The following is a 27,384-nucleotide window of genomic DNA, read 5'->3' as shown; positions in this document are numbered from 1 at the left end:
AAGCTCATTACGGGCATGAAATCCTATTCCAGACAGCACGTACATTTTTCCAAAATGATCTTTAGCTTAATTTATACATTTCCCTTTTATTTAATCTCATGTACAATACAGTTAGTATCAGGATTGATTTCTGTCCTATTATACTGTCTAACCCAAAAAAGTTAATTGCTTGGCTACATTCATTGAAAATATTTCTGCTGTAATTGGCAAGAACATCAGTATCCAAATGATTACCAGTGTAGCAAACGATGATAATTACAATAACAGTAGTAAGGCCACCTGTATCCTACTTGTGTATGTTGAAAATTTAGTGCAGTTATTAGTCCAATACATAAACAGTAGATGTCTGATCTACAGCAAATAAAAATCTTTCATAGACCTGTTTTACAGTTTTTACAGCATATTTAAACACCCTTCAAAATAAATTCAAGGATATGTGTCTGCTCATTTCTGTAGGTAAAAGATAATATTAAGAACAGTACAGTACAAAAATAAAAAGACTCAGTGGATAGCTGGCAACAATTTATATCCAAAAGCTCTTTACCATCTAACTGTACAAAGCCAAGTGTTTAAGAATACTCCTTTCTAAAATCAAATAAATGAAACACTATCGCAAAACTTCATCTTATATTACATCACTTTGTGATTAGCTACTTTATAGATGGCAGTTTCACACAGTTGTGTATTCATGTAAATTATGAATTATAAGATAAATTAGTCACATAGCTAAATTTAAACGTGTCACTAGACTCTTTGAAGTAAAATAGTTGCAAACTTGTTTACTAACAAGAGTTGTTTACACAAGGTTGTGTAACTAAACATCTTTATGGGCTGGAATCATGTGATAGTTCCTAAAATTATAGAATCATAGAATCATAGAATCATTTCGGTTGGAAAAGACCTTCAAGATCATCCAGTCCAACCATTAACCATGCCCCCTAAACCATGCCCTGGAGTACCCTGTGCACTCGCTTTCTGAATACCTCCAGGGATGGTGACTCAACCACTTCCCTGGGCAGCCCATTCCAATGTTTGACAACCCTCTCAGTAAAAAAATTTTTCCTAACATCTAACCTAAATCTCCCTTGCCTCAACTTGAGGCCACTTCCTCTTGTCCTATCTCCAGCCACCTGACAGAAGAGACCAACACCCACCTCACTACAACCCCCTTTCAGGTAGTTGTACAGAGCGATAAGGTCTCCCCTCAGCCTCCTCTTTTCTAGACTGAACAACCCCAGATCCCTCAGCCGCTCCTCATAAGACTTGTGCTCAAGGCCCCTCACCAGCTTCGTTGCTCTCCTCTGGACACGCTCTAGCAGCTCAATGTCTTTCCCATAGTGAGGGGCCCAAAACTGAACACAGTACTCGAGGTGCAGCCTCACCAGTGCCGAATACAGGGGAACAACCACCTCCCTGTTCCTGCTGGCCACACTCTTTCTGATACAGGCCAGGACGCTGTTGGCCTTCTGGGCACACTGCTGGCTCATATTCAGCCGGCTGTCAACCAGCACCCCCAGGTCTTTCTCTGCCGGCCAGCTTTCCAGCCACTCTTCCCCAAGCCTGTAGCGCTGCATGGGGTTGCTGTGACCAAAGTGCAGGACCCGGCACTTGGCCTTGTTGAACCTCATGCAATTGGCCTCAGCCCATCAATCCAGCCTGTCCAGATCTCTTTGTAGAGCCTCCCTACCCTCAAGCAGATCGACCCTGCCTCCCAACTTGGTGTCGTCTGCAAACTTGCTGAGGGTGCACTCAATCCCCTCATCCAAATCATCAATAAAGATATTAGACAGAACAGGGCCCAACACCGAGCCCTGGGGAACACCACTTGTGACCGCCGCCAATTGTCTAGGTATAAATGAGGACAGCAATCTTTGATTAGACAGGTAAAGTTGAAAGATCCTCTTAAATGGCACCCACAACATCTACATGAACATTGTAATGCAATGCTGTACAGAAAGTAACAAATAAAATAAATAAAATACACTAAGTAAAAATCGTAGGAAAAGATGTGCAGCTGTGCAATGTCTGGGTGCAACTTTGGAGGGTGTTTTGAAAATTTGGCTCAGAATGTCTTGTTTTATTGGAGTTCATAGCTCAACCTCACAGTCATTTATGTATAGCTGCCTGTGTATTTAGTCAAAAGTAATAAGCCAGATGCTTTAAATTAAAGACAGTTAAAAAAATCTATTTGAATACATAAATATAAATGCTGAGACAGTTTTTGGTCTTAGCTGCTATGAGTATTAAACTATGAAAGTTTATTTACTTTACTAAATATAATCATACAAGATGAGAACTTTGAAATTTAATCTTTAAGTCATCTAAATATTTGTATGACAGTAAAATACAAAGAATTTAACTAAAAACAGTGGCAGCACAGTAGCGAGTGTAAATGACAAATCTTTGGTCTCATTTGGTCTCATGAATAGCTTCTCAGAAATGTTTGTATTTAAACAATAAATGTAAATACTGGGCCATGTTCTCTGTTGCTCTCTCAGGAAGAGACAATGATTATTCTGAATTATCATGGCAAAGTAAGGCAAATATTTCCCTTAAATATTTAAGACTTTTTTCGTTTAGATAGATCATTTATAGGATAGACTTGCAGGATCTTTGATGAAAAATTCTGCCAGGAAAACGAAGTCTTACAAGTTGTGAAAATTCCAGCAGCTGCATGACATGACACTTGACAAATCTGATGCCCAGTGTTGCAAAATCTTGAACGACTAAGCAAACTACAAAGTAATTGGCATCATTGTTCAAAAAAAAAAAAAAAACAAAAACCCAAACCAAACCCTAACAACAAAGATACATTTTTCAGCCCAATCATTCTTTTATTGATACTAACTTTTCATCCGTTTTTCCATCAACTTAGTGGAGTTACTCATGATTTACCAGCATAAAACTCTTTACTCATAAAAGAGCAACCAGATCCTCTCTGTCGAAATCATTCAATGGGAATATTGGTTAGAAAAATACGTCTTAGGAAATTCTCTTTCATAGTAAGTAGTATGCAGCAGTAGTATATGAGGAATCCAGAATACTTACTTTAAGGGCTACATCCTGATAAATACATACGTCGTTATTTCATCCTGAAGCTCATCACCAACACAGTTTAATTGTTCAGAGAAAAGTAATTTTAAGGTTGTTCACCATATCGCTTACAGATGTCTCTAAAAAGCCAGCAAGAACTTCCTTATTTGCTACAAACCACATTTTCAACTCATTTCATCAGAAATATTTAAGTACAAGGGAGAACTGGAGAAGTAGAGTTCTGCAAATCTCCGTTAACTGTTACCTTCTGGAACATATGAAAAGTTCTCCTTGAAATCAAACCATTCACTCAAGCAGACTGCAACTCTAGTAAGAAATTCATAGTTTGTAAAGAAGAAAATGGAAGACAGCAGGAACAACATAACAAAGAGAAAGGAAGTGCACAGGACCTACATGAAAGAGCCTACAACCACTGCATTTGTACTTGTGATTGGAGCAGATCTGCACTGGTATTGTAGCTGTGAGCTCATGGAAGAAGTAATGATGTAACACCAGAGACTTGAAAGTGGACTCAACTTCAAATTATATTCAAACTCTCCATCAGGCTTTTGCAGCCTATGATGAAATCTGTGCTGCTCTGTCCTCACTCTTAACAAAACCACCGAGATTAAAGCTAGCAGGGATAGATTTATCATGCTAACATCACTCCTTCAAATGCAACTTACGCAGACTCAGTGGCTTGAGGTGGTAAGCAGGAAGAATTATTTTCCATTCACTGAGATAGAGAATGTTCAAGGGAGTACTTTTGTACCCTCTCAAAGCAAAAGCTGTTGGCAAGAAACTACTCCTACAACTGCAATAATATCATTAACTTCCACATATCATGAACCTGATCCCATTCTTTACTATGGAATCACAACATACTTGGATTAGAAAAAAAATAAATACAAAAAAAATCAGTTTGAACTATTTCAGCAATAAAAAGAGAACATCATGCAACCATTAACTCCCCTTCCAAAGACACCCTGTGATTGGGTCAGAACCATTCATTCTCTCCTTGCACAGACTTGCAGCATGACTACTAGATGTCATTTTCTGCTGTCCTAAGTAACTATTCCAAATAAAGCCAAAAGCCATATTGACATGCTTAGCAACTGCCTGGAAAGTCTCGATATAGTATTTTGTATGAGAAAACTTGCAAGTCTGTGGCAGGATGCTACCCTACAGCACACTTCCTCATAGCACAGCACAATATTCCAGGTCTTATTCCCCCATTTCCCTCACAGTTCTTTGCATAGCTCATACGACATATTTAAGGCAATGACCTCTTTCCTAATTCTACGTCTACTCATGAAATTCAAAAGTTTTTTAAAAATTCCCAGCATGTCCAAAGAGCATACTAGCATACAATGCAGTGACTGGCAGCTATCTCCATACACTACATACTACATCTCACTAGCAAGAGATTAGCAAGCTCAGATATTTATTAGCAGGAAGAGTTTCATGTAAATTAACTGTTGAGTATTTATTTTCAGTTTTGGTAAATTCTACAGCCAGGGTTTAATGCCATACTATCACAGGTAGATTGCTAGCAATACTGGAGTTAGCTAGCTCAAGACTAACTAAACATCATCTGTACAAGTAGAAATCACAGCAGTAATAATGTAGACATACTCATAGGGAGCTTACAGAGTGTGGCACAGAATTCAGGTCTCCTCTTGCTCTTGAGGCTTCCTCCTTTGCTCATCATTTCTCTATGTTCCAACCTTCTCGATAGCACTTCTCTTCAGCAGATTTATACGCACAAGCAATTTAACTACAAGCAAGGGTGTCCAAGTACAGGACACCTCTGAGAGAACTTGTTTCTTCCTTTCTCAGTGAGGAACTCCCACTGCCTCCTGCTGAGACCTTTGTGATTCAGGTCTTACACTTCTTTTCAGTAGATAAGGCACTTGGTTCTGTTTTGTTTTTCTACCTCTACGCTTGTACTTTCGAGAACTGCTTGAGTTTTGTCCTAATCCAGCACACTGTATCAGTGGGAGAAATCAGACCCTTTGTTCCGATATAGAAATACATGTGTTCCCACTAAGGCAAGTTCATTACTCCTTTTCTTTTTTTTCTTTTTTTTTTTTGCATTACATTGTGTATAACTATTAATAGAATTCAACCTGTACAAAATCCCGTTGCTAAGATTTCATCTGGCACCAGATGTTGCAAGTATGTAACTACACTTCTCATTCCGTTTCAATGGATGGTAGTCCATCACATTCAGCTGAAGTTCTCCTGTGACCTACAGAATCCTTTGGAATATTCTAACTTGATCAGCTCATTTTATTCCTTTGATTTCCGTCTTCCTCTGTGAATGCAGTCTGCTACTAGAGATGTTTCTCTTCAGGTTTCCTACACAGGGATATCAGCCATTGTGCCCATGTTCATACTAAACTACAGCTGAAGACACCCTGTTTTTTCTCTTCAGTTTTGAGCTATTTGGTGTTGCAACCTCAATCTACTTTTATCTATTTAAAACTCTATCATTAAACAGTGGGGATTTTTTGGTAAAGAACATTAAGAAGCTTAGGCATGGCATATCAGTTCAGCTGATACAGCCCAGTGAAAAATACTAGCTAAGCGCAGAAACCACTCTAAAGCCAGTATAATTTTGTATTGCCATTGAACTATCTGTATAGCTAGAGATATGAATAAGAAAAGCCATCTACAGGAAGAAAACAAAACCTCTCAACTTATAATCAAAATTTATCTTGAACTGCCTCAGGAAATGAAGGAAGATACATCAAGAAATAGAATTTTTACTCTATTTTGTCCCTTTTTTCTCTTATTGACTGGACACAGTTAAATTAAATGCAAACTCATAAAACAAGGTACATAAGACACAACAAACATTCTTTGAGGGCTCACTGTAATCACCATGGTCTTGCTGCAGTCTCTGGTGCCTGAGCAAGAACTCAGGCCAAAAATATCATGTACAGAAAAACATTTAAATGCTGTGATTTATGGTTTAAGTAGCTCCCTTGGCTCTTACACTTGTAGCAATTGGAATTTCCAGAGAGCTCAGTGGCAGATAATCTACGCACTCTCTATATCGCAGCACTAACTGGCAGATGGCAGTCAATTCTTACTGTGAATGAATTAAATTCACTGGTATAACACATGGCTGTAAACCTAAAGACTTTTTTAAAGCTTTCAAAGTTTTCATTCTGCCTTTTATAGTTATAAAGCAACAACAGCCAGCTATGTGATGTAAGTCTCAATGTTTATCATGGGCTAAGATTTACAGAAGGATATGCAGGTCCCCATGCTGCTGTTTCTGCATCTCACGAATACACTTCTACACTTTTCCTTTCATGCTAGTCTTTTCAGCAATCAGGTTATTTAAACATAGCAGAACACTATCTACTGAAGAACAAGTATGTGCTTGATCAGAAGACTGGAGCATCAGACAAAGAAGACATATTGCCTGCCATATGTTCTTGATTTATTGGTCTAGTTGCCTGAAGTTAGAATTTTATCAGGATTGTATCCTACATCAGAGAGCTGATATACTTTTCCATTACCAGAAGGGTACTTAATATATACAGATGACAAAGGTTAAACTATATGTACGTCAACTTTAACATTCAAGAAGAAAAGAAAACCTCTCAACTTATAATCAAAATCTATCTTGAACTCTCTCAGGAAATGAAGGAAGATATACCAGGAAAAAGAATTTTTACTCTACTTTGTCCCTTTTTTCTCTTATTGACTGGACATAGTTAAATTAAATGCAAACTCATAAAACAAGGTACATAAGACACAAGAAATATTCTTTGAGGGCTCATTCCCTTCTTATGAGCTGAAGTCTGTGAGGACAGCAAGTAATTAGCACTCTAGAAAAGTCAGAGTTCTAGGCCTTCAGTGGATTTTTCAGGTCATTTTTGTGAGCAGATACTAATTTTGGAGTTTCAAGTTACACTGTGGCATTATTATATATTGCTGCATTAGATGTCCTTCTTCCCTGCCCGCTATTAAAAATTTGCTCACGTCAATTCTGCTATTGCAATTAACTATATATTCCAACTCCCTGCCTGGCTGTGCAACAGTTAGCTGGGCAAACAAGCAGCTGAATGCATTTTAAACACACAATTAACCGTTTTTTGCAGATATATAAGGATTTTCTGTCTATTTCTATTGTTGCTTGCAGCCTCTAAGCTGCTGCTCTTAACTTCAACACCCATCTCTAACACGAACACATTTGATTTACAAACAACATTCAAGTACATTTTAAAATAAATGCTACAGGGAAAAAAAAAAACCAAACAGACAATGAGGGGGGAAAGAGGAATGAAGGCACAACTTAGTAAACAAAATGGGAAATAGCCGCAGTCAAAGCCTGAGAGCTTACCAGGCACTTTATTAAACTGCAATGCACTACTTTACAGTGCTGCTTTTAAAATATGTTAACACTGTATCACAGTTCCCGGCAGCATGAAGACTTTCCAGAAAATGTGTCATCACTGTATGCAGCATATTTTATAGCCAGTATAATTTCATTTTATTATATACAATAATATTTTTCTGAAATTCTAGTAAGTCTCCCCACAAAAGATAAGTAATGACCATATTTTAATCAGCTGGCACAAAGTCTAAGCACCACACTGCAGAAAAAAAAAGCCTTTATTACACCAAAACGTCCTCAGTTTCATTTTGCCTCTGTGGAACAGGTCGTGAATAAAACCTGTGAGAATCTCATTCAAGTATTATGTAGCACAGAACCCTTCAACTGTGAAGTTATTTAATTCCAAGACTGATCTCTACAGTTTAACTGTTCTTGATAGAAGCTGAATAAATTCAGAATCCTACACATTGCACTAGTATCGCAAGAAAAATTGAAAATTATGCTAAAAAAGCCTGAAATGTATGTTGTTTGTTTCGTATGTTCATAAGCATTCTGAAAAGACAAGCTGTACACTTCTAAGTAAAACAACGTAATTTTCCTTTTTTTACCAGGCTTGGATTTCTGCTTTGTGATCTGCCCGTGACTGGGAAACGTTGCTGTAGAGCCCAGTATAACCGTTCTTTCCTCTAAATCAGGCTCTGTGATTGTAGTACAGCCACCTAGTTGAAAATGGAAGAACCTTAATGCGGTGTTTATGTAACAAAACAAATTTACCGGTGCATAATTAAGGAAAAGAGGTGATAAATTACCTGACAGAAACATAAAAAAACTGAAACAGTCTTTACTTTCACTTGCCAGAAATGTTTGTTAAAGAAAACTATTACCATTGTTTAGAAGGCTGATTATGCCTTAATGACTTCTCTCTACTACTAATGCTGGTTTGAAAAAGTTTGAATGTATTAAGACCACAGAATATGTAAAACTGGTTCCACATAGAAGATAAAAATAATGGGATTTGTGTTAAAGATCAGATTACTGGGAGCTAGGTTTGTAATAAAAGTAATTAAGTGTGAATGAAATAACTTTACAAAGTCAACAAATCTTATGAAGATTGTTAGCTTGCCACAGATAATAACATACGATGATATTTTTTGGATGGGCTATTAAGTACAGCATTTTTATTAGTGCTAGAGACGGAAACACAGGGACACCTTCACTGTCCAATAACACACTGCACTGGCAATGCCTTACTCATAAGTGATCTTAGGATGCATGGCATAATAGATTCTTTGTATTTTGCAATATTGCTTTCTGAGTATTTCATTAGAGAACACAATGACTTAAAGCCTTTCTTCAAACATGTTTAAAGGCCTGTGTTAAAATATGAAGAGAGGGACAATCTAGTAGTAGTATCACCTGAAGACAGCTGCAGTAGCTTGCAGTGGAATAGGCTCATGTAAATTAATTTCAAAACAGCTGTGATCAGGACTTTGGAGGATGTGTCGCTGTTCCACAGCAAAAACACAGCCTTACAATAACTGCATTGCCAACAATACAGTACACAGCTGAGCAGCATCTCTTTCTCAGAGCCCTCCAAGGATCACCACTAGCAAGCAAACAAATCCATGTACTTACTGTGTTCTGAAAGCACGTGTTTATAAACAGCGCATCAACTCCCAGTGGCGAGCATGGACTTTTCACCTTTATGTCAGAGTTGTTCTATTTTGAAAAGAAATGTTCTACTCCAGGCCTCACAACCGATATATCCAATTTGCAGCAACACAGGCTATTCTCTCCTTACAAACTACATGAGTAAAACAGTTGTTAAAAATAAGGTTGCATCACCAGGTAGGAGAGCTGCAGTTTCCCCAGCAGTTTCAGAAGCACTGGCAAAGCAATGCACGATGTCCTGCAGAATCATACCCCACTGTCTAGCTAGGGTAAAGCAAGGCAGCTCCAGTGAACCCTGTGAAAAGACTCATTCCTACCAGCTCAAGAACTGATACAGCATCCTTTGCTTCCTAAGGAAGAGGAAAGACACAAGCTACTATATTCCAAACGCACCCTGACAGAAAGTGTAAGATACAGCATGGGGTTTATGTTTGATTTAGAGCAAGCAAGTTTTTTTCAGTTAGAAAGGAAGGTTAAGAGTGAACGTGTCAGCAACATGCAGGCTTATGACCCATGACAGCTTCTGATATTTAGGGTGCCTGCTATGAAATGGAAGGAAAAAATGGGAAATTAGAAAAATATCTTCATGTTAAAATACTGTAACACTGGGGCAATGTCTGACATTGCATTAAATATAAATGTACCTACACCCTAAATGAAAATAAAGACCAGTAAACTAATACTTCTGTTCCCATTTGCAAATCGTGACTAAAATGTAAACTATGAGATTTGATGAAATGGAAACCACTGCTTTAAAAGTCAATTAAAATATTTTTCATTCTTATTCTTCAGATAAAATCTACCCTATTAAACAGTAATCTGTAAATACAGGACACAAAATTAAAGTTTTTTGCACAAAAGAACTATTAAGAGTGGCATGATACATTTTAAAAGGTTTTATAACATTTCTAACAGCATGAGTGAAAACTCGCCTAGTAAATTAGTATCTATTGAATTTCTACATGGAAATAAAAGAACTTTTACAACGTTCATTCTAAAACCTGAAACTCAGTAACTTACATAGCTTTGAGAATTGATGGCTTTTGATGCCAAAATATTTCTTTAGTCATTAATGCTGATAGTAACTGAATAAGAGTCGGAAAAGGTCTATTTGCCCTTAGGTACAACACACTACTTGCTGAAAGGAAACAAGACTTCCTGCTCTTGATTTTGATGCGAGAGATTTCTTAAGATTTACTTGTCATCTGATACTATCAGAAGTTATTAAAATTAAAAGCAAAATTCACTTCTTCCATAACTTTATTTTCTTGACAGAGAATAGTGAGAACTGAAATGTTACCAGTGATAGACTGTTTTACATACAAAGAAAGTGTAAACAGAATACACACAGCAATAGTATCAGCATCAATATTAAGAGCAGTAATTATTCTTACTTCTGCAATGATACCAATAACTGTTCCCTATGAGTTGTTTTTTAAATACCACTGTTTCATAAAAAGAGCACTGTTCTCACTGCAGCAGGATTTCACCAGGACTTTTGCACCAGTAATTATTTAAATGAATGACCAGACAAGAAATCAAGATAATAGTGATATTTTACTCTTCAGAGGCAATGAGGCTCACATGATCAAGGTCTTTGTGCCCCCGCATTTCCATCTTACTCTTTTAATACCAGTATGACCTTCTAACTGAAGGAACTACTAGAATTTGCTGAACTATGTCCCTTACCTTGTTCAGATGCCTAGGACTGGGCAGAATGACTGGACCCTCATCTACACATCAACCTGCATCAGCATAAGTGGTATCTGCTTCTTCCAGTGGAATCAATGGCAAATTCCATTTTCTTGCTCCAATAGGCACAGGTACCCATCCTCAAGATAATGATAGATACCCTTGACAACATGCTATGATTTCCCACAGGAAGAAAAGAGTGGAGACACATTAAGACAGTTGTCACACTGAAAGAACCAAAACATTCAAAGTAAATTGTAAGCTTTCACTAGACTAAAAAAGAGACTGGATAAGGCACAAATATACACCATTGAATATAATATTTAAACCACAGTAGACCAGGATTGTGCGATTCAAAAACATTTCACAACTCAGAAGGATAGCTATCTGAAAAAAAGAACCTTTCCTGCTAGGACTCTAAACTTTTTAATTTCATACTGCAGCGGTTCTACTGAGGGTATCTACTCTGACTTCTCTGGTCAGAGACTAACAGAATTTTTATTTTAAGTAAAAAATCTCTGAATTCTTGTGTATCTCTGTATAAATTTCAAAAAGTATCCACTGAATGTCCATTTTAGCAAGCATTTAAAATTTTTATGCACCTGGAATCCTAAAATAAATCAGAGCAGCAGAATAATTTGCATTCATTGGTAATTAAGTGAATAGTACAAATCAGAAAAGTGAAATATTTAGGGGAAAAGGAGGGAAAAGAGAGGCAGGAATAGTAGTACATAAATCTACACACTGGAAATGATCCAAGTTGAGAAGTTCTCCAGATGTCAGTCTGTAAACAGTGCTTCATAAAATGAATTTCCCCATTAATTGTTGGCAGGAATAACTTCTAGAATATGTTATTACATTTGACCCACTCTTTCCCCCTTTTCTGTGTAGCTAAATTCTTGTCTGACATCACAGATATTTTATCAGTTGTGATAAATCCAAGCAAGCAAGCTCTGGTCAGCAAAACCATTTGATAGGGTACAACACACATAAAACTACACTCAAGCTAATTGTGAACTTTGTTCACCAAAGGAAATGAGACTTCTCTTGTTTATTTTCACTACATCTGTTTTTGTAACACATTTGGTTCTTAAGTTGGAAAAAGATACCCACACCCAAAGGAAACATAAACATGCAATACACATTGAACAAAAATTAAGTACTGACAGTTTTCCTACAGGTTCCTATCACCATGGTTTTTACATGTTTTAGCATGGCTCTAAAAGTTGAAAAACAGGAAAACAAAAGTAGTATACATTTAAAAATGAAAAGGCACTTTGAGGGAAAGACTATTTGGGTTTCCTTTTTCTCTTCCACTCACTCACAATCTAAACTATGCATAAAGTTTCCATTTTCCTCTGAAATTAACTCTTGCAACAGTCTACAGAAAGAAGGAGAAAAACCTTCCTGAGCAGTCTTTGGCAGCAAGAGAGTCACAATGTGAGCAGGAAGCTTTCTAAATAGCGGCTTTTGTCATCCACATGTATACCATTATACAATGGAGACAATCTAAACAGCAAAATTATTTCATAGAGATTCTAAGACTATATGCAAAACCATAATCAGTTGGGTTTTCTGTGCTGTCCATAATTTTTAGGGAAGTGTATACAAAAAATGCAGTCTAAGGGATTAGAGATTATTCTCTCTAAAACAGTGTTAATCAATTACTTCTACTGATTCTGCTAGCTACATTTATTCAAGTCCTGTAAATTTTATTATGATCTGCCTGTCGGAAAGTAGCTTGCCTGTTGAAGTAAACACTGCATGTTTGTAGATAGGCAGCAATACCACTGCAGGCTTTGTAGATAGGCAGTGGTATTGCTGCTTTCTAGAAGGAAGACAAAACAATAACATCTACAGAGGAAAACCATACATATTTGAGTGTAGGATGAGGTCCAGAGAGCATTTATTCACATACCGGGTCTGGATTAGAGTCTGTCATTTCAATAGACACATTCCAGAAATGCAAGCCTATTTCCACTGCAGAGGGAAAAGGGGGGAAAGGGGGGAAAAAGGGGGGAAAAGGGGAGGAAAAGGGGGGAAAAGGGGGGGAAAAGGGGGGGAAAAGGGGGGGAAAAGGGGGGGAAAAGGGGGGGAAAAGGGGGGGAAAAGGGGGGGAAAAGGGGGGGAAAAGGGGGGGAAAAGGGGGGAAAAGGGGGGAAAAGGGGGGAAAAGGGGGGGGAAAAAAGGGGGAAGGGGGGGAAAGGGGGGGAAAGGGGGGGAAAGGGGGGGAAAGGGGGGGAAAGGGGAGGGGAAAGAAGGTTGGGGTTTTTTTTCTAAATGGATGTCTGACAATGAACATGGTTACAATTCGCAGTAGAAAACAACCCAGGTTTAGCAGCAAAATGTAGTCACTAATTAATCAGTTACAGATTTCAGAACATAGCACTTAAGTCTAACAGTGTGGCTACAATTGTGCAGTCACAAAATTCCATTGTTTTGTGCCTGATTTGACATAACCAAATTCAATTAAATGATGGAAAATATTTCTGTATTACATTCCATTAGAATAATAAATCCATGAAAAATCATACTAACTGAACATGCAGTCCAAGGCTATTGAAGATCACCAAAATATATTTTCAATAGGAGTACACAGAGACATACCAGACTGTTGTTCTGCTTTACCCTTGTTTTACTGAAATGTTTCTTAACAAAACTTCCAGTTCATAAATTCCATAGCTTTTCTTATAATAAGTTGCCACTATCTGCACTGAGAGCTATGCAGAGATATTTTGCACCAATTGCGTGGCTTCAGTTTGAGCTTGTAACATGTTCAAATATTTTGAACATGCCTGAGTTCATAAAAACTTGACTTAAGAAGTTCAGGGTACTTTGGCAGTATAACCTCTTTATGGGAGCAACTATGCTGTTTAAACTGTCAAATTGCCTTAGCCATTCTTCCAGGATGAGGTTCAGTGCCTGTGGTATGCAAGTCATACAAATGGCATCGGGAAACACATTGCTAAGAACAGATCTAACAGCTGTTTTCATTAATGAAGCATCATTGGACATTCAGCCAAGTACACAATCAAAATCAACATTCAGTAGTACCCTTACTAACACTGGACTGAGAATGCAATAACATTAAACTATATTACGTCATTCAATATCTACCAAAAGTAATTTGTTACTCACTATGAACAAAGGATGAATGACGACAATTGTGCTTCAACCACATAAGTGTACTGTTCCATCCAACAACCTATTCACCTGATGAGCACGGACTAGATGAATGTTTTGGTTTCAGCTGGGATAGAGCTAACTGTCTTCCTAGTAGCTGGTACAGTGCTATGTTTTGAGTTCAGTATGCAAAGAATGTTGATAACACTGATGTTTTCAGTTGTTGCTCAGTAGTGTTTAGTCTAAAGTCAAGGATTTTTCAGCTTCTCATGCCCAGCCAGCGAGAAAGCTGGAGGGGCACAAGAAGTTGGCACAGGACAGAGCCAGGGCAGCTGACCCAAACTGGCCAACGGGGTATTCCATACCATGTGACGCCACATCTAGTGTATAAACTGGGGGGAGTGGGGGCGGGGGGATCGCTGCTCGGGGCCTAGCTGGGTGTTGATCAGCAGGTGGTGAGCAATTGCACTGCGCATCATTTATACATTCCAATTCTTTCATTATTACTGTTGTCATTTTATTGGTGTTATCATTATCATTATTAGTTTCTTCTTTTCTGTTCTATTAAACCGTTCTTATCTCAACCCACAAGTTTTACTTCTTTTCCCGATTTTCTCCCCCATCCCACTGGGTGGGGGGGGAGTGAGTGAGCGGCTGTGTGGTGCTTAGTCGCTGGCTGGGGTTAAACCACGACACTGTTATCTAATTATGAGTAGTTATCTAACCATTAGGACATTAATGAATTACTATTCTCTATTTATCTAACAATATTTTCACAGAATTCAAAGTGAACATGAGACACCACAAAAAATAGTCTACCTGACTACTTTAACCTGCTGTAGGAAGTAAACCATCAGTTCACAATGGAAAATGAAAAAATGTAAAGATTCTGGGACCAAAGTATAATTGAAAATACTTCATTACAAAAATAGCAGTGATATTGTAAACAGTTAAAAACCCTAGTTCTGACAATTCTGGTTCCCAAAAGTATTTGGCAAGCAAACTCATTAAATTTACATTTCAAGAGACACTGGACTATAAAACATAAAATGCCAAATGCTGAAATTTAATACAAGTAATCAGACATTGCATTTTTAAGGGGGTAATGAACTAGCCTCTGTTCTGCTGTATCTCCAGATACTACTTGGAAATAAACAACTCAAGTGATGAAATAAACGTGGATACAAGCATCCTCTTTTAATGTTACTGAAATAAACCCTATAAACATCTATCTGGTGCCTTTCCAAGACAAAAAGTATATAATTTCTTTGGGCACTAGGAGACTAGGAAATCAAAGTATTCGTAAGAGAGAAAGAGAATTCACTTTTTTATAATGCAGAAGTTCCCTTCCACACTTGAAATGCAACCTTTGCCAAAAATACTTGCTTTTCGTTAATTATATCAAAGATAGCACGTGGTTTTCATGTATTGTTAATTTCTACTTTCTCAATTGTACCCAAATATCAGATTTGTCCATAACATGTAAAACCTGAGTAATATTGTATTTGTTTAATCTAAAAAAAGTCACTTTTACTTAATGACCAACATGATTTTTATTAATTGTACTAGGAGCTAAGAACAAATCAAATGATAATAACCTATCTTTGCTCCAATACTGCAATTAGAAACATACATTACTTAAATTTACTTTAATCCCACTAGTATTTAATACTCCATTTACTGTATACTCCACTGACCAAATAAATCCAAATATTATCTTGTGTTAGCTCAACCTTTTATGACATTAAAATCTCTGGGGTTGATTTTAGGAGGAATAAAAAAAAGGCAACTTTGGCTCCATTTAGTATCATAATGCCATTCAATTAATCTAGTTTATCTGGAGGAAATGAGCATAGAACTGTACATAATACTTTAAAATTATATCTTATCCTGCAGACAGAATTTTCTCTTTTGCTTAGAGGAACTTCCTATTCAGCAAATTTTACTCTACAAAATGCATAGAATTTCATTATTTCACTAATACCACACCTATATCTGTGTAAATTGTGCAATTTTACTAACATCAATAGCGTTCAAATGTTATGAAAATGATACAACTGAAAGATAAAAGTGATGTTGCATTACTGGGGTTACTTTGGACCCCAGAATAAAGGAGAATTCATAGAAGCAAACATTTTGTATAGTATCTTCTGCAAGTATTTTCAGAAGTAGCCAGGAGATTGGGGGGCTTCATGTGATAAACCTTAAAGAGAACCAACTTTACAAAACTGCCAAGTACCCTTCTACCAAACACAAGGTATCTGAAGATATGAGAAACCACAATCCCCAAAACCTCTAAACTCGGAAGAATCTTGGCACCGAGCTTTTCAGAGAGGAGGGAGAGACTTAATTTGGCTGTCATCAAATGAATTACATCCACTAGAAGATAATGGATATTTAGGGAGAACTGTGTTTAAATCCAACCTGCTTTTTTTTGGTAAAAAGCAAGGTCTCTTTTTACAATAAAATGCTATGTCTGAAACAAAGTAGCTTTTTATATGGGAAGGCACAGGAATAGCTGTTCTGTTTCATCTTATTTAAAAGCTGACATTGCTGCTACTGCCCAAGATGATAAATAAAGTGACAGAGCAAGTAGAACACAGAGATGGTCTCAGTCAGCTACTTGTATACCTTATGCTTATTTAATTCTCTCCATCAACTCTCTAGTTTTTAGGGATCATCTTCTAGCCTGACTAAGACAAGGGGTTACTCATTTTAAAAAAAACCCTATTTTTGTAACTGTGACTGGATACACTGAAATCTGCTAAAGTACAAAGTGAAAGTTGTATGACAAGGGTAGCCCCTACTTCCCTTCCCCTCCAAATCATATTTTTCTTGGTTTTGTACATTAGTACATGCTAAAGAAAGCCTATGTCAAATTAAACATAAATCTTGTAATGCACAGTTTAAATAAAACATAATTTAGAAATGTCTACCTCATCTGCATAGAAGCTATACAAAGCAATTTAAAGACTAAAGGATCAAATATGCTATTCAAAATACAACTAGAAGTATTAGACAGATAACCTGAAACTGGAGAGAAGAATGAATTGAAATGACAGAACTTTACAGATTGCTTTGCACAATCACACCAATCAAGAAAAAGAGAGGAAATGAGTTTAGAGCTGCTTTTTACTGATTTGTATAATATTGTTCTGTGCCTGCATACCTCTTTTTTTAAAGTAAAAATATTTTTCTCCTTTAGTGATAAAACTGAATCTTAAACTGCAGCTTTACAGATATTTTAAGCCAGTCATGTGAGCCTATTTTTTGGTCCCCGTTATGTTCTCTGTGCTGGCACAAAGGTACACCTGAAGTTCTGTGATACATCAGATCTAGAAACTCATCTAGCTGAAAACACAACAGTAAAACGCAAAAAAGCTAATCATGAGAATCATGAAATAATTTGTTGCAAGGGACCTCTGGAGGTCGCTTAATCCAACCTCCTAATCAGACCAGGTCCAGCTAGATCAGGTTGCTCTAGGACTTATCAAAAGGAGTTCCAAGCATCTCCAAAAGAGAGATTTCCACCACATGTCTGGGCATCCTATTCTGGTATTTGACACAGAAAAAACGATTTTACCATGTTATATGTCACACAAATTCCCTTCACTTCCTTTCCTACTATCACCAGGCACCTTCAAGAAGCATGAGGCCCCATCCAAGCCTTCCTTTAACAAGTCCTCCATTCTTAAACATGAAAACAGTTCAAAAATAATTCCAGTAATGCAACACCAGTGTATACAAAGGAGGAGGCACTCCGTTCCATGTAAGTGCAGGACTTCAATACTTTTGCAATAACTAAACACAGTGTATATTATATGACATGTCTAAAGAGCAACAGTTTTCCCACATTTTGCTTCTGTGCTGATGAAAAAGCTGGTGATGCAGGACTTAGTGAAAGAAATGTCTTCCAGTGGATATGTTAGCCAAAAAAACTCTTGGGCATGCAGCAAGAAGAGGGTGGACCTGACCAAAGGGTCTTTGAGAGTATTTCATAACATCAAAATTAAGTAATGATGTGAAGTAATGGAAATGTTAAAAAGTGGGGTTTTTTTCTCATTTATCTTAGGGAGAAGAATCACAGGCTTGTTGTGTACCACTGCATTCTGACCTTCTTTAAGTGTAATTGAAAGCCTCTTCTTGTCAGTAATCTCATCTAATATATACATGCTTCATAACACAGCACTTTATGCACAGGAAAAAACAGCAACATGACTGGGTCTCAGTTTCAGTGTTCTCCCTACGATCCACAATGGAAATCATAAATGAGATCTTATGCATAGGAACCTGTCACTTAAAGACAGATTTTGTCACACAATTTGAATCTAGTATTTACTACCTATAGTATCTACCCTATAGCATTTCTGAAAACTTTCTATATTTGATTAACAAAACATCTGATCCTCTATTTATCTCAAATATGCCATTTTCCCTACAGTGTAGTATGGAAAGATCAACCTTTCCTTAATTGTGAGGCTGAATGTTTTAGACTTCCTAGATAGTACAACTTTTTTCTCATATATAGTGATATTAATCTTTAGGTTTTCTTCCAAGGAGAATTCAGTGACTCTTAAGTGACAGATTTATCAATACAGAGGCTTTTCAGCAACAAGCTAGGCTTGTTTATGAAAGCCATAAAGAATCCAGTTAGTAATTAGAGCTTCAAACTATAATAAAGAATTTCCCAAGGTCTAAAACATGTTTTTGTAGTTTATAACTACTCTGAATAACATAACACCCGTGTGCATGGTGGGTTGACCCTGGCTGGCGCCAGGTGCCCACCAAAGCTGCTCTATCACTCCGCTCCTCAGCTGAACAGGGCAGAGAAAATATAATGAAGGCTTGTGGGTTGAGATAAGGACAGGGAAGGATCACTCACCAATTACTATCATGGGCAAAACAGACTCAACTCAGGGAAATTAATTTAATTTATTACCAATCCAATCAAAGTAGGGTAATGAGAAATAAAACCAAATCTTAAAACACCTTCCCCCCACCCCTCCCTTCTTCCCAGGCACAACTTCACTCCCAAATTCTCTACCTCCTTCCCCCCCAGCAGCACAGGGGGACAGGGAATGGGGGTGAGGTCAGTTCATCACACAGTGTCTCTCCCGCTCCTTCCTCCTAAGGGGCAGGACTCCTCACACTCTTCCCCTGCTCCAGCGTGGGGTCCCTCCCATGGGAGACAGTCCTCCATGAACTTCTCCAACGTGGGTCCTTCCCATGGGCTGCAGTCCTTCACGAACTGCTCCAGCGTGGGTCCCTTCCACGGGCTGCAGTCCTTCAGGAACAGACTGCTCCAGCATGGGTCCCCCACGGGGTCACAAGTCCTGCCAGCAAACCTGCTCCAGCATGGCCTCCTCTCTCCATGGGGCCACAGGTCCTGCCAGAAGCCTGCTCCAGCGTGGGCTTCCCACAGGGTCACAGCCTCCTTCAGGCATCCACCTGCTCCCACGCGGGGTCCTCCATGGACTGCAGGTGGATATCTGCTCCACCGTGGACCTCCATGGGCTGCAGGGAGACAGCCTGCCTCACCATGGTCTTCCCCACGGGCTGCAGGGGAATCTCTTCTTCCCCAGGGGCTGCAGGGGAATCTCTGCTCCGGCGCCTGGAGCACCTCCTCCCCCTCCTTCTTCACTGACCTGGGTGTCTGTAGGGCTGTTTCTCTCACATGTTCTTACTCCTCTCTCCAGCTGCAGTTTTTGTTGTGCAGCAACGTTTTTCCCCTTCTTAAATCTATTATCCCAGAGGCACTACCACTGTTGCTAATAGGCTCGGCCTTGGCCAGTGGTGGGTCCGTCTTGCAGTCGGCTGGCATTGGCTCTATTGGACATGGAGGAAGCTTCTAGCAGCTTCTCACAGAAGCCACACCTGTAGCCCTCCCCACCATGCAAACCCAATACACCATGTTACAGAACTAGACAAAAAGAACATGCTAGAATCCCTAATTATAGACCATAAACACTAAGTGGTTTGGAAGGTCAAGTTGAACATTATTTGAAATTGGCTTTTACTGTCTAAAACCATTCTCAAATGAAGCTAGGTTGCTGCAAATGTGGATACGCTTTAAATTATTTAGTGGACTTTTCTGTATGAAGGTACTGATTAAAATAGCACTGTGGCTGCTGCTCCTCCTATACTTCAGCAATGTCACTCACCCTTTAACGTTTTTTTTTAAATTCCACCTCTTTTTTAAACCCTCTAGCCACAGCACTAACATATCATGTATATTTTTCTCCTCTACTTGTACATCACTTGAAAGAAACCAACTTAAGTCCAAACACCTGTATCTGAGTGGCAAACCAAAGACCATCTAACTGTAGTTTGCTGCCATCAAACCTATGATCTTTTAAATTAACTTCTTTTGACAGTGTGTTTTAACAAAAGACTAATAATAGCATGAGCAATTTCTTAGTCCTCACAATGTGCACAATAAAGTTATTCTGAATATTTTAGAGTCAAATTGACTACAAACACTATCAAATATTACCCTCTTGATATCATTAGATAGCAGAAATATTTCATATGAAAAATCAATTACATCTTTTTGACTGATTTTTTTTTTTTTGGTCTCACTTGATATCAGCTTTTACTCTGACAGCACCAAAATTCATCCTGACCTCAGTAAGACCCGAATTCCTTCATTAAAAGAAATAACTTGATGGGAGACAATTTCTGTTAAAAAAAACCACAACAAAAAAACCACAAACCACATACCCCACAAAAAATCCCACTATGTAAACATAATGCTATTTAATTTCCTTGCATTAGAAGCCTGTATTCTTATAAAGAATTTGTTGTATAGTCAAGCTCACTGAATGTCTGTTGCATTCCGATTCTTTTGCCTACTCAAAATGACTGAAACACAGCGTAAGTTGGCTCGGCTCCCCTCCATAAAACAAGCTTAATGACTTCATACACAGGATGACCAAAGGCCAAGGATACATTCTGTTGGTAAAAAAGTGTTCTTTGTCCCTTTGCTTTAATTTGGTCATATCTACAATACCAAGTAAAGCAGAGCAATAGTAGCCTTTCTTGAGAGTTGAGGACTTCACATTGAGGATTCAGCTCAGGATCAGGCTCTGACCATGTTTAAAAGGTTTTTTTAACTCTGACCTGTTCTGAAACTTCAAATTTTGTTCATGATGTTCATCATATTCAACAAATGGCTCCCTACAGGTACTTTCCTCCTCACGTAAAATTTATGAAATCAGACCAGTATCTAGAATGCAACACATCCCTCAACACTCTATGAGTACATGACAATACATTATAGGATTTTAAAGACTTGAGAAAGCTTATTTTAATTGAGCAGTCATTTCAATACATGCTCGTGAAGGTTTATTCTATGTATAACTAACTGCCATTTCACAGATGGACTCAGGAATTTATTATTATGAAGCACTACAACATTTACATTAAGACACTAGCTATACTTCCTTCATATACAGAAAAATTATTTCTTAGAAATACTAAACAAGAAATTCCATTGACTGAGTATAGACCTTCCCTTTCTAAATGGCCCAGAACTAAAAGAGAAATTGGAAAAGACATTGTTTAGATAATGATTTGGCTAAATAGAGTTACTGAAATCTAGATTTAGTTTCCGTTATGTAGTCAAATAGCACGCAGGTATAATATCTTCAGCTGGCACCAGTCTTAATGCTTTTTTATCGATCTGCCCATAGCTTAAGTGCATACATAAGGATATGGATTGTTAAACAATTCTTGTTATCTATCACTGATTATGGAAATATAATACAACTAGCAGCAGCATCTGCACTTTCTCTAACATGAAATGCTACTTACAGCAGACTGTTCATTTTATCCTGTGAACTCTAACATTTGTTGTATTTTTTGTGCACCAGCTAAATGGCTGAATTTGTTAAGTACCAGTTACATAACAGGCCCTTTCTGTTACAGCCTATGGTGTAAGCAGTAATGTATCATTAGATTCTTTATATTTGAGTTGCATCAAATATAATATACAATTATAATTGTAATTAACAAGGTACATTCAAATTCTTTGTATTTCTTGTCTTCCCCAAGAGATCCTTAGCTTCTCCTCATTTGAAAATTTCAACCAAAAAAAAAAAAATACTAGGGGAAATACAGTATTTCAAGTTCATATTTTGTGGCAGTTGCTAAAGTCAGCCTTTGAAAAGGGTTTGGTACAGCTATTAATACCACATGCTGAGTGTTTCCTGCTTGGTGCTCAGTAGGAATTAATAGAAATGAATCAATGTAATTTTCATATTTTCTTTATGCTTTTATCTCTGTACTTGTCATGAAGACAAGAAGACAGCACTGCTGTCATTGCACCAAAGTTACAGGAAAAAAATGAGGCTTTTTACAGTCCTCTAACAGTTTTTTTCCTCCCAGAACATAATTGTGTATTTCTATCTTCCTTTCTACTAACACCAAATCCGCAATGAGCTAAAAAACATCTTCTGTACCTTCCTTTTTGTCCACATACTGAATGAAAACCCACCTGAAGTGAATTCAAACTCTGAAGGTACTTTTAAAAGAAATCTGCTTCAGAGTTCACTCTCATGTGTCCTGCTAAGTCAGGTTACCAACCACTACATGAATAAGCATAAAACAGTAACATACAGTACTGTCAAGTAAACAGGAGAAATCCTGACTAAATTAAGTCAATGGCAAAACTCCGAGTGACTTTAACGGGGCCAGGATTTCAGCCTTATCTTGTTGATCAAAACAATTATTTCACTGTTCAGAAGGACCAGACTGCTGTGCCTGCCAAGAATTTCTTAATGCAACCTATCATGGTGAGTCTTAATTGTATATACTTCTATTCCTTTTTCATTCTACCAAGGTAAACTGTTGACTCGCCAGAAATATTACAACATAATCAAACAGCATCCACAACAAATATCCATCTTTCACCTTAGCAAAAAGCCAGATGTACCAAAGCTCTCCTTAGCATAACCTTACCACTGGTCAGCAAATGAGTATTTATCACTCCCTCAACACCCGTTACCAACCACTGATGTTCATACCTGCTGAAGTGGCATACCTGCATTAAAAAGGAATGGTTTGAACCAAGATATAAAATGCTTTCTTGGGTTGGCAATATTATGTGGCAGAAAGCTTCCTATTTTTCAGTGAATCACAAAGTACACAATTGAAGGAATATCTTCTACATAGCATGGACCCAAATTCAGAGTAGACTAACCATGAATAGTGTAACTGAACACCTCTTATATTTCTTGACATGGTTTGCAGTATACACTGTAACTACACTAACCAAAATGATCTCATGTATATGCAATTCAATAGCCAGAGAGAATCAAGTTATCCACGAGAATCAATTTTACGCTAAACTAGAACAAAACTCTGTTTTTAATATGCTGCAAAGACAACCAAAAATAAAGGCTCTTTTTTGACACAGATACCAGTACTTTTTATTTGGAAATATTTGAGAAATATGTTGTAAGATTGCACAACAAGCATTTTTCCCTTGATAACTAATTAAATGAAATAATCAAGCAGAACCAGTTAATTTGTTGTCCTCAGACTGGGAAAGTATTGCAAAGTATTAATTCTGCCAATACAGTGCCTTTGTAGGGAAACATGGCAGTTGTTTACTACCACAGGCATCATACTTTCCTTACTTTCAGAAGGACTTTTAGGATAGAATCACAGGAACATAGGAAAATCCTATCTATAACACACAATATGGCCCTTGCTAGATCTTAACCTCTTTAATTACCTCATCATATCTGGCTGGATTCTACTTTAGTCCATAGAATTTCCTTCTTCTCAACAATTTATGATAGAACATAATCAGACCCAGGATATCTAACATAATTTATTCCACTAATTTTAATCTCCTGTGTAACTCCTGTCACATTAGTGCCTGCTTTATCAATGACCTGATTGAAATGAGAATGTCAGTTTATACCTTCATTTAAGTATGCCTGAACAGCAACCTAATACCCCTAATGACTACTCTGGTTACAAGAAACCCTCTCCATTTTAGAGAAGATAAAAAACAGGAATTACTAATTCATATCTATTTAAATAGATTTTAAGATTAGAAGGAAACAGTCTGATCATTCAGCCAAGCTTTACTCTTAAATGTCCTCCACAAATTCCTATGTGTAATTCAAGCATCCATTTATTTCTAAGCTGCTTTCAAAAATGTCACCAGCAATTATTTTTACTTTAAAAACCCTCAGTTTTGACTGAAAAGTTTATTTTAAAAAAGTGCTAGAAGAAACACATGCTTATCAGTATTCTGGTACAGTTCTAAGATAATTGTGAAAGATTTCCCAGTGCCACTGTAAAATTTAATATAGTTCAGCACCACATAACTTACATTAAAAAAGGTTGTTCATAATATTTATTACCCTATAGTTGCACTATTTCTGTTCAGCCATCCATTCAAAATGAGGCATCCTTCATCATCCGCATACATCAGACCTTCTCTTTGATCTCTAATGGTAAATTTAAAGGCTGAGTAAATGTTCTTTGAAACAGTGTGGCACAGCTGGTTATTGTTACACAGAAGACAGTAGGTCATTAAAACTGAAACTCAATTAATACAGTGGAACATCCCCCTAATCATATCCCAACTTTGAAGTAATACCCCTTTTGCCGATATCTCTAATCTACAGTTAACTAGTTTTCTTCAACTGGAATAACAATCAAGCTTTGGTTAGGGTCAGAATTAATAAAGTAGATCTTGCATCAAAAGACAGAGAGCTACTGGCAATGCACCCTGCTGTGGTATTTGCACTTACAATACACAGCAAACACCCAACAGATATGCAGCCTACCATGTTAATTGCATGAAACTCATCAAGCCTGTGGTTTTTACCAGTTTGTTGAAGGTTTTTATAATCCTACAAGAAAGTACTTTAGCATTATTTAGTTAACTACACATTATTTTTTTATTAGTGCTTTAGCAACATTCTAATTAGCAGAGCATGAGCTAAATCTTTGCCTCAAAGTGTGACTGAATCAAAACAAAACCTTAGAGATTCAAGTTTATGTAGCTTTTCACTTTTGCTTGCCCCCTTATCACCACTGTTTGTGATTCAGCCAGTGACACCATTAGAAAAAAAAGAACTATTTTAAAGAACTTTCAAATCTGCCAGTGTCATGAAGCATCTCATGTTTGATTTCATTACATTTTCCAGCTCAAATACCAGATCAAAGTATTAGAGATGGATGAATCTGAATAAACACAAGGACAAGGAAAACATGAATTTATGGACCTTCACTTACCATATGAACACTAGCTGAACCATCGATACCAGCTTCATGAATAGACTAACAGCTGACTCCTCACAAAATGTGGAAGTTATAAACATGACTGGTCTTCCAAAATGCTTTCATTCTTTAAAAATTAAGAAAAAAAAAATCTGCAAGTTCAATACTGATGATGCACAACTTTGTAACAATGTCAGGCATTTGGATTCAGCAATATGTCACACTTTTTCTCCCTAAGAAAAAGCCATCAAGACCGGGGGCGGGGGGGGCAATTCGTAATGTAGCTACTGAGGAGCTTTACTGCAGCCAGACCTGCATCCTATCTGTGCTGGAGGTGATCACTCAAATAACCAAAACAATAAAAGGGAAATTGAGAGAGATTCTACACCTCATTGACCGCCATTCATAACCCAAGATGCTACCTTAAAACGCCGCTATTTAAATCTCAGGCTGATATGCAAGGGCACAAGCTATGCTTGCTGAGGCTGTGCCACACGCTCTCTAAAACCCAGCCTGTCCAATCACATCTACCTCCAAGTCCGGTGATCCAACCACCCAGAGGCAGCAAAAACCGCCCTGCATCACCAGATGGATCTGGCTGCGTAATATGTTCCCTGAAGTTCAAGAGCTCTCTCTCAAATTAGTGTAGTTAACCTTGGGGAATTATTCTTTAATTGCAGCATAGTTTTCCATCGCAGCAAAAAAAATAAATCATTTATTAGGACAGACATCCCTGGCTCTCTGAAACTCACAACCCAAGAAAATTTTAGCTAAACTTACAATAAGACTGTAATTTTAAGCTTTGTTATTATATAGTTATGCATTTAAAAAATAATCTTCTAGCATAGAATTTGTCATGCTTAGACTAAGACCCAAGGCAATTTCAGCTTCAAATGTTAAAGCCACTCTTTTACCTACTAAAGTTATAAGACCTTTAAAATTACTTTTTTTGTTTCAGAAAAGCATTGGGAACTTTTCTGTATGCAACTCAAAACCAGCTGTACTTTGCAAGTAAAAACTTTCCAAGTGCCTGGCTCTGCAGATTTTTGGCAAATCTATTTGAAAAATTGAAAACTGGAGGTCTGAGCCAAAACTTACTGAAGTCCATGGAAAAACTCCCATAGATTTCATCAGGATTTGGATTAGGCTCTAAAAAACTCTGAAGTAATTGAAAAATCAGTTCTGCATGTACAAAATATGAAATTTTCACTAGGTTTAGATTTATTAGACTCCTTTATGGTCATGTGGAAGAGCAAATACATTATAAGTGGTGTTAGTGAAATACATATATATTTTGCACTGCTAATTCACCACAGAGTTCCACAGACTCATACATGTTACTTACACTGCCTACATAATAAAAATTATGAAATCAATCCCACATACACAGACACCTTTACTTCATTTTAAAAAGACATGAATATTGAGAAAAAACATTAATACCATCATAACTTGAGTGATTTTTTTTTATTTTATTTTTTTTTTAAATTGAGGACCAAACAAAATATGGAGTAAGAGTTTTGCCCTTCAAAAGCTGTAAGCCAAATTCAGTGATAATACAAAACAAAAATCATTCTCGGCACACTTGCTTGTAACAGTTCAGAATAATGTAACACTAGCAATTTCAGCTAAGATGCATCTAATTAATGGCAGCATAAGAGAAGAGTCAGGTTTACTCAACCTAAATATGCCAGAAAACAAAGAAAAGTAGCAAATGCAAAACAAATGGGTTGTGGTACCTGAAGTAACAGCCACACCATCTCCTGATGCATAAACAGTTGCCTCTCTGCTGGCTACTGGATGCTACTTCCAGTCAGAAGAAACTGAATAAGCCTTTAACCTTGACATATTCTGGCTTAAGCTACATATCACATTAAAAGAAATACTAACAATCAACTTAAGAGAAATGTTGTGCACGCATATTAAAAAAAAAAAAAAAAAAAAAAAGGAAAGGCTCCCAAAGAACTTGTTTTCAGCATTTTAAGAGAGGAAGGATAACCTGGAAATTATTTTCCACCCCCACCCTTCATCCCGCTGTAATATCTCTCCTGCAATACCTCTCTGTGGATAAATATGCTGTAATTTTGTGGTGGGCTTGCCTAGATAGGGGCTGGAAAGGACAATTAATGCCACCTAAACTGCAGAGCTCTTAAAATGCCTACAGCTCATGTATGAATACCAATGCACTCCATCATATAGGCTGTTCTTGAAATATCACAGGAAACAAGAAGTTAAAGGAACCAAGGGAAACCCGTTAAGTGGAAATCCAA

At 37.4% G+C, this 27,384-nt stretch overlaps 1 protein-coding gene across 6 annotated transcripts in view; it reads right to left on the bottom strand.

Annotated features, from left to right (window-relative positions):
- BBS9 (Bardet-Biedl syndrome 9) overlaps nt 1-27,384 on the bottom strand; it is a 326,659-nt gene that overhangs the window by 119,946 nt on the left and 179,329 nt on the right. For 5 of the 6 annotated variants that reach the window (XM_052792624.1, XM_052792616.1, XM_052792643.1 and 2 more), the window contains one exon: nt 7,996-8,106. The exons of the other annotated variant lie outside the window; for it this stretch is intronic. In XM_052792624.1, coding sequence (XP_052648584.1) covers nt 7,996-8,106 — 111 coding nt within the window. The remainder of the gene's footprint in view (nt 1-7,995; nt 8,107-27,384) is intronic. 6 annotated transcript variants of the gene reach the window in all.

This window comes from Harpia harpyja, chromosome 1, assembly GCF_026419915.1.
Source record: "Harpia harpyja isolate bHarHar1 chromosome 1, bHarHar1 primary haplotype, whole genome shotgun sequence".
NCBI classification, from domain to species: domain Eukaryota; kingdom Metazoa; phylum Chordata; class Aves; order Accipitriformes; family Accipitridae; genus Harpia; species Harpia harpyja.
The sequence above is the reverse complement of the archived record's forward strand: the minus strand, read 5'-3'. Positions and strand labels throughout refer to the sequence as shown.